This window comes from Pseudorasbora parva, chromosome 9 (genome assembly GCF_024679245.1).
Source record: "Pseudorasbora parva isolate DD20220531a chromosome 9, ASM2467924v1, whole genome shotgun sequence".
NCBI classification, from domain to species: domain Eukaryota; kingdom Metazoa; phylum Chordata; class Actinopteri; order Cypriniformes; family Gobionidae; genus Pseudorasbora; species Pseudorasbora parva.
In genome coordinates this window covers 14,809,191-14,818,034 of record NC_090180.1, presented here as the reverse complement: position 1 = coordinate 14,818,034, position 8,844 = coordinate 14,809,191, and the positions used below count along the sequence as shown (strand labels likewise).

The following is an 8,844-nucleotide window of genomic DNA, read 5'->3' as shown; positions in this document are numbered from 1 at the left end:
TACACATTTGGATTGTTAAAGGGGGGGTGAAACACTCAGTTTCAGTCAGTGTCATGTCAATCTTGAGTACCTATAGAGTAGCATTGCATCCTGCATATCTCCGAAAAGTCTTTATTTTTTTTATAATTATATAAGAAAGATGCGCTGTTCCGAGTCTTTCCGAAAAAAGCCGAGCGGGTGGGGGCGTGTCGTGTGAGTGGAGCTAAATAATGACGTGTGCAGCAGCGCGCTGCAGTGAGGAAAGTGAGTCGCTCTGTGAGGAAAGTGATTCGCTCTGTGAGGAAAGTGATTCGCTCAGTGAGGAAAGTGATTCGCCCGCCGCGTGAGGAAAGTGATTCGCTCTGTGAGGAAAGTGAGTCGCTCTGTGAGGAAAGTGATTCGCTCTGTGAGGAAAGTGATTCGCTCAGTGAGGAAAGTGATTCGCCCGCCGCGTGAGGAAAGTGATTCGCTCTGTGAGGAAAGTGAGTCGCTCTGTGAGGAAAGTGATTCGCTCTGTGAGGAAAGTGATTCGCTCTGTGAGGAAAGTGATTCGCTCAGTGAGGAAAGTGATTCGCTCAGTGAGGAAAGTGATTCGCTCTGTGAGGAAAGTGATTCGCTCTGTGAGGAAAGTGATTCGCTCAGTGAGGAAAGTGATTCGCTCAGTGAGGAAAGTGATTCGCCCGCCGCGTGAGGAAAGTGATTCGCTCTGTGAGGAAAGTGAGTCGCTCTGTGAGGAAAGTGATTCGCTCTGTGAGGAAAGTGATTCGCTCAGTGAGGAAAGTGATTCGCCCGCCGCGTGAGGAAAGTGATTCGCTCTGTGAGGAAAGTGAGTCGCTCTGTGAGGAAAGTGATTCGCTCTGTGAGGAAAGTGATTCGCTCTGTGAGGAAAGTGATTCGCTCTGTGAGGAAAGTGATTCGCTCAGTGAGGAAAGTGATTCGCTCAGTGAGGAAAGTGATTCGCTCTGTGAGGAAAGTGATTCGCTCTGTGAGGAAAGTGATTCGCTCAGTGAGGAAAGTGATTCGCCCGCCGCGTGAGGAAAGTGAGTCGCTCGGTGAGGAAAGTGATTCGCTCAGTGAGGAAAGTGATTCGCCTGCCGCGTGAGGAAAGTGAGTCGCTCTGTGAGGAAAGTGATTCGCCCGTCGCGTGAGGAAAGTGCTAATACAGATCGACCGCCGGCCTATCAGTGGGTAAGTCAGTAGCTACTGGTTATATCACCTGTTTAGCAGCCTACAAGCCAGCGCTTTGATGGGCGTAGCCTGTTGCTTTCGCTCTCTCCCTCGCTCTCTCTCACGCGCTTCCGGTAGAATTGTCCGTAAGGCCCATACAAGGAAATTCCGCCCCCACTAACGTCAATGGGAACGCATGATCTCAAAAAACTTGCCGAAACTTATGACTAACCGGAAGTAGTATTTTTGACAAAGAAATACTCCCATCAAACGTCCACCTTAACTTTTGAAACTTTGTCTATGTTTAGTATGGGATTCCAAGTCTTTAACAGTGTAAAAAGATCAGTATGCATGAAACAGCATTTCACCCCCCCTTTAAAGACGCCATTTAATGAGTTTTGATCTGTGGTTTCCTTTTCCTTTAGTTTGTAATGTATCAGTTTGTATATGTATAAGATCTGCAAAGTCACAAAGCTCAGTCTCCCACAAAAGGGATTTATTCTAACAGATAACTAATTCAGACCTGCCTCAAAGGGATATTTCACCCAAAGATAAAAATGGAGTATCTATTTACACTAATGAACAACAGTGAGCTTGTAGCGCTGTCAGGATTTACTAAAGACTTGAAAATTTAAACTAACATTTGCAATGAAAAGACATCTCTTTAGAGTTATTTTTGCAGCTGACCATGTTACATGTGCATTTGTAGGAGTTTCCCTTTCAGGCACAAAAATATGGGAGGAGAGTATTTAAATGAATCATGCAAGATGATTTACAAAGGTTTGCGCTTGTCAATGTACTGGTGTTTGTGCCATTATTTACCGACCAAAAAAGGCGCATCTAAAACCGAAGCTTTACGACGCCAACAGGTAGATTGTGCTGGTCATAATGGAAATGATCTGGGCAGGTCTGTCAGTAGATCACGCACAGAACTGTCCATTCCCATCGGTGCCTTTATGGAATTGCGCTCTCACGCTAATTTGCACTGTTTAGTAAATCTGGTCTCAAGAGTTTCAAACGCACTGGGGTAGTTCAATAGAGTCGTGCAGGGGTGAAGTCAAAACCTTAAAGTCTAATTCGCCACTGGTTTCCTCAAGATTTTCCTCTGGGGTTTTTCAATTTAAGAGTAAAATACAGCCTGTGGTAAACATAACAACGATAGTTGAACGTTTTGTTCTACACATCCACGCACCAAACTTTATATTTACTTATTAGAAACCATTATGTTTGTTTTTTTTTTGTTTTTTTTTAGAAAAAAGTTCATAGACCTTATTATACTCATAAAAACAAACAAACAAAAAAAACAAACCTCATTGGTAAATCTCTAGAGAATTAGTTTTCCAGGTTTTGACGTCATTCCTGCACCAATCTATAAAGTACACTGAAAAAAAGTATATTTATTATAATATATATTTAGTATAGAAAAATAGTATATTTTATACAAAATTGTATTACACCAATAAACAAAAAATGAACTTTAAAAAAAAAAATCATCAGCTAAATAAAATAAATAGCTCTTAGTCTTAGATCATTGCACATTGGAATTGTAGAATATTATTGTGTAATAGTATTAATAGTATAAAATGAATCAGAATAGAGAATCAATGGATGATCATCTAAACAAATCTACACTCTAAAAAATGCTGGGTTAAAAACTATTTAGGTTGGGTTTAAAATGGACAAACCCAGCGATTGGGTCGTTTTAAGCAAACATCATTCGCTGGGTTTGTCCATTTTCAACCCAACTTGGGTTGTTTTTAACCCAGTATTTTTTAGTGTAGGTGTAATCAAAGCACAGCAAATTTTTGTTTTGTTTTTGGCAATTTCTAAGTTGAATAAATCCTCAACTCTTTCATGATAGGATACAAGGAGTGAATCTTTAACGACTCCTTACATTTGACAGCTTTATATTTCCAATACATCTTAAGTATTCTGTCAAAAAAATGTCATTTACTCACCCCCATGACACACCAAACCTGCATGATTTTTTTCTGTGGAAAGATGTTGAAAGTAAGTACATGACACTATCAAAAAGCATTATAAAAGCTCCACAAATGTAGCCCACATGACTGACACACTATACTTTAACTATCCTGAAATCAAACAACGGCTAAAAGATTGTGCACAAAGTGTTAGCTTGACACAAACAGCTTATACACCATGTATTTATTGTTCTCAGGTCTCTTACATAACACAAATTGCAGCTTGGAACAAGGATTCTCTTCAGCTTCTTATTTTTATTTTCAGTACTAAGCTTTGAAAACAGTGCTGTAGGTTAGACGGCACTATATGTCCTGGTTGACTGGAGATCTGGCAGTGGTTTTGACAGCAGGTCATTCTGAGTGCAGGATGCTCTGTTGAGTCCTGGACATCTACTTCCCTCCCTGGAAAATCCCAATTCATCATCATAAGAAGTCTACTTAATGCAGGATCACAGCAGTGATTCATCAGCATGACTATTCAAAGAACACGATTGTTCTGATTCTATTATATATCAATATCATCACCATATTTATTCCTCACGGTATATTGACAGTTTCATGTCTTACGGTTCATTAATAAAAAGTAGACTGACTAAGTAAACAGAAACTTTAAGATCTGTGTTTTTCCAGTGAAGACAGGGCCTTTTCTAGGTACAATCAGGTTCTACTACCAGCAGATTCACCCGTGGTCAAATCATGATACTGTAGCGTGCATCTAGTTGTCAAAGGTATTAAGTTTATAAAAATGGTACCTAAAAAATTATTACAATTTAAAGTAACTTGTTTACTTTTTTATATATTTTATCCTCAAATGTTGATTTGCTGAATATACATCTTTTTCCGTCAACATGTGACCCATTCATTTATTAATACTAACATTTGCTATTCTATATACATCTATTGTGCTAGACTAACTGGGACTAGTTACAGCACTTTTGTTACCTTATTGCTGGTTTGATTGCTTCTATTGCTCTGATTTGTAAATCGCTTTAGATAAAAGTGTGCTTTTGGTTTGTTAAAAAAAAAATGAACCACATGGCTAATTTAAGACTCAACTATAGTGTGCATCTTTATAAAAAGAAGAGAAAGATAAAGATGAGACACAAAGGCACCAAAATTCAATTTAGGGCCAAAACTGCCCAACACAATTTTATTACAACTTGAAGATATATTTATATTATATTATATATATATATATCAGAATCAATAATACTTTCGGATTTCCTTCTAACTCCAAATAATCATCATCATAATGCTGATTGGTGGCATACTGCACAGTATAAATGCACCATTCTACAAGGGCAGAGAACTCACATTTAAAATGTGTTTCAGACAGTCGGGATGGTGAGATGATGACTCCCTTCTGCTGTGGGATCTTGATGAGTTGAGTACCAGGTGTAGTGACCATATCTGCTGTGTAATGTAACATGATGAACTCTGATGGCTAGTGCAATGGTATGCTTCCAGTATTCTGCCTATGTTGCAGCTTTGCTCAGAAAGCTCACAGCTCAAAAACTATAAAACACTGAAACAAGTACCGTACTCCTTAAAATGACAAATACCATTAAAGACGTATGAAACAAACTTAAATCTCTTTTGTAAATATGCATGACTTTGCTTATCGTAAAACATATTTTCATAATGGTCTGAAACGGCTGCCTTTTGAAACCGGCAGAAAGTGTACCATAATGATTTTGAGGTCTGTTTGAACTAGTGACGCCCTGATCTAAATTGTATCTGCAATGATAGATTTTTTTGTCAGATTAGATATCGATCCAAATCCGATACTGTGTGCTACACATGGTTGTTACCGTTAGGACAAAACCTATTTAAAAGGGACCGTTCACACAAAAAGGAAAATTCTGTCATCATTCACTCACCCTCAAGTTGTTCCACACCTGCATGAGTTTTTGTCTTCTGCTGAACACAAAAGAAGATATTTTGAAGAATGTTTGTATCAAAGCAGAGAGCAACCATTCACTACCATAGTGTTTTTTCCCTACTTTGGAAGTGAATGGTTGGTCTCTGCTTGGTTTCAAACATTCTTCAAAATATCTGCTTTTGTGTTGAGCAGAAGAAAGAAACTCATGCAGGTGTGGAACAACAATTTGAGGGTGAGTAAATGATGACAATTTTCATTTTTGTGTCAACTATCCCTTTAATGTGAGTTTTCTTGCTAAATATTTCAAATCATTTAAAGCCATTCAATAGCTTATGTATAGAACAGATGGATATTTTAGTCATTACATTTAAGTTAAATCCATTATTCAACTCTGAGATGTCCCAGTGTTCTGTTATCATACATAATCTGTAAATCATAATCTGTAATAAAGGTCTGTGTTTTTGTTTAAAGGTCCCGTTCTTCGCGTTTTCTCGAAGCTTTGATTATGTTTACAGTGTGAAATATAACATGAGTTCATGTTTCGCATGTAAAAAAACAGTATTTTTCACACAATTTACTTATCTGTACAGCGCTGTTTCCTCTGTCCTAAAAACGGCCTGAGGATTTCCTTGTTCTATGAAGTCCCTCCTTCAGAAACACGTAACGAGTTCTGATTGGGCCAGCGCTTCCCGTGTTGTGATTGGACAGCAGCTTAGCGCACTTTGCCCGGAAAGGTCCCGCCTCTTACCATAACGGGGAGATGCAAGCGCTGAATGCACGCTCTTCTCCACGTGGGAAATCAACAAGACCGCGCCCCCTTTTTTGCGTGTTCTTGTGAGCGGAGGGTTAGTCAACAAACGGTTCTAGTGACATCATTCCTGCAAGGAAGTGCAGGGGTGTAGTCCAGGCCGTTCGCTGTAGGCTTTAAAAGGGAACTTATGTTAAATAATATATCTCGCTTGGCATTGAACTTTGAGCTTTATAATTTTACAGGTATTATTTATGCTCTAACAGCAACATTTCACTAACTAAAGTTTGAAAGAAGAGATCGCGAAGAACGGGACATTTAAAATAACTGCATTTTGCTGAAATGTATGGTTCTTGCTACTGGGTGTTTGTTAGATTAGAACACTGGATGTTTGAGGTCAATAAAATGTTTTTAAAGTAGTCTCTTATGCTAACCAAGACTGCATTGATTTGATCAAAAATACAATAAAACAGTAATATTGCGAAAAAGAATTACCAAATGTAACAATGGAATTAATGTTACAATAAAATGATTTAACGATGTAAATTTGACTGTCATTTTTGATCAATATCACGCATCCTTGCTAAAAAAAAAAAAAAAAAAAAGAGCCAGACCCCAAACTTTTGAACAGAAGCATAGAATGTTTTCTTTTTTTTTTAAATTTATTTATAATGAAGTAGTGTGTTTTTAGGAAGTTAATGAGGTATTAGAATTGGGGGGAAAAAGTTGTATCTGTGCATGCCTAATAGGTCCTCAGACTCCCATCTTCAGTAAACTGTAGTATTTATAACACATCATTTTTGGAAAAGTGACTTACAAAAAAAAAGCCTTCATCTGTTCACCAAAATAAATAACTTTGAGATTGAGCTCCTTTCCTCAACAAAAGAAGCTGTAACACAATAAGCTCACATTCAGGAGATAAAGAGCCTCCTGTGCTCAGAAGAAGGGCTGAATCAAAGACCTGCCTCTGCCCTTCCACACACTGTGGCAGGATATGCACTGGTGCCCTGGACGGAGAATCACGTGTGAAGGCAGGGGCCGTAGCATTAAACTGCACTGTAAAAATCTTTGATATTTACACACGTTAATACATTCAGGCAGGAGAGGAGAGGCATCTCCTCCAATAGAGGTACATTTGGCACAATCAGTTAATGTTGCGACTCGTTCTCCAAGCGCATTGTGTTGGTCCTCTCAAAGTCTCTGATAGCTTCTATTAGTACTCCAACAAGGATTGTCTTCTGAGACATTGAAGAACCCTTAAACGTCCTGCTCAGAGGAAGCCTGTCGGTAAGAAGGCACATGTGCATCTTAACTGAGCCATCGCTCCCACCTCTGAAATCACGCTCTTCAGTGTTGTCTGGTCCAGGATTTTCCAGGACTCTGTGCTTTCAAGTCCTTCAAGAAAGGCACCCACCTTGGGAGGTTCAAATCCCATTGGTTAAGTCTGTGATGATGTTGGCCTTTACCAACTTGCGGAGAAACTCCTTTTCCTTTGAGATGTTGTGAGTCCATGACTGTGGGGGAAACAAACAGCAGTGTGTCATTTCTTAGTGAATGTAGTCGACGCTTGCTCTTATACCAACAGAAGCAGAGATTTTGACCATTGACATTAAATTTGGTGAATAGAGCAACATAAATTGGTCACGAAGGATCCATTCAAATACGAAGAGGCATATCACAACATAATCAGTCACAGTTTGCTTCACTTTTATGAGACAATTCAGGCATGACCACTTGTGGATATCTTGTCTGTGACTGATGGGATAAATAACTGATTAAACTGACATAAATGAGCAACCAGTTAAATCACCATAGTTTTTTCTTGTAGTTTGCAAACTGATTTTTCGCTAAGCTCCACTCCAGTAAAATGTGCCATTCTGATTTCACAAAATAGGTAGTTGTTTTCTCATTAAGTCACATTTTTTAATGAATTGTTACAAAAACACATGATTTTTTGTAATAATAATAAATAAATAAAAACGTAGGTAAAAAAAAACGTACAAATAAGATGGTACAAGTTAGTCACCAATGTATTTTTTTAAAAATTGCCTTGATAGTGTGTATAAAGTGGTATAATTAATTGAATATTGTTCTTATATGGCCTGGTAGAAATTGTGATATCATAAAAAAAAAATTTGCCATTCGTTTGTCGTCATTCACTATAATACTGTGAACTAAATCCACACAACAATAAACTGAAATCATTTGTAATTTACAATTTTTGAAGGGACACATAGAATGTACTTTTTGTACAAAATTGTACTTTTTGGTGCACTGAAAAATTATCTTATGTTCGTTTTTCTTTTCAATGTCATTTTATTTGGCCAACATCAAAATACAATGCAACTGTAGATCTACAATAGTATTCTAATATCAGTTTACACATAGGCTTATTAGTTGTAGTGGGTGACTTACAACAAGCTACCAAATAATAATCGCTAACATATCAGACTAACAGAAAAATCCTTTTTTTGTTGTTGTTGTCATAGCTAATTGATTAATAACTCAGCATCTTCTGTATTAAAGAGAAAATCACATTGTGGTTTTTAAATATAATTTAAAAACCACAATGTGTTTTTTAAATTATATTTTTAAGGCGGGACAGCCCTCAGATGGGGTGGGTCCCGTCCCCTCAACTTATGCCCCTGGCTGAGAGTAACACATTGTTTAAATAATTTCATGCTCTGGAATAGAGACTTGGAAAAAAATATCGCTTGTATCCTGTCAGAGTGTCTTTTGTCCCTATTATCACTGGCCCAAAAACATTTTAGAATTTTACTTTGGGTTATTTCTATAAAATCCAAACATGTAGATCCTCCATACAGCTGTATATCACACAAATCCAATTCTCACTATTAACTAAATATTAACTACAACATTTGCCTCCTAATCAGTTTAGGTATTGGGTAGGATAAAGGGATGTAGACTATCAGAATAATGCATTAATATTGGCATTATAAAGTACAATAAATAGCTAATATTTTAGTAATATGCATGCTAATAAACAACTAGTTAATAGTGAGAACTGGACCCTAAACTAAAGTGTTACAAAAAAGACACCAGAAAAGAGCAGATGGAAACTGTTC

General features: G+C 37.6%; 1 protein-coding gene across 7 annotated transcripts in view; it reads right to left on the bottom strand.

Moving 5' to 3' along the window:
- Positions 1-4,245: 4,245 nt before the first annotated feature.
- Positions 4,246-8,844, bottom strand: part of st3gal3b (ST3 beta-galactoside alpha-2,3-sialyltransferase 3b) — a 69,978-nt gene continuing 65,379 nt past the window's right edge. For all 7 annotated transcript variants that reach the window (XM_067454034.1, XM_067454033.1, XM_067454036.1 and 4 more), the window contains one exon: positions 4,246-7,272. In XM_067454034.1, coding sequence (XP_067310135.1) covers positions 7,183-7,272 — 90 coding nt within the window. In that variant the 3' untranslated portion in view covers positions 4,246-7,182. The remainder of the gene's footprint in view (positions 7,273-8,844) is intronic.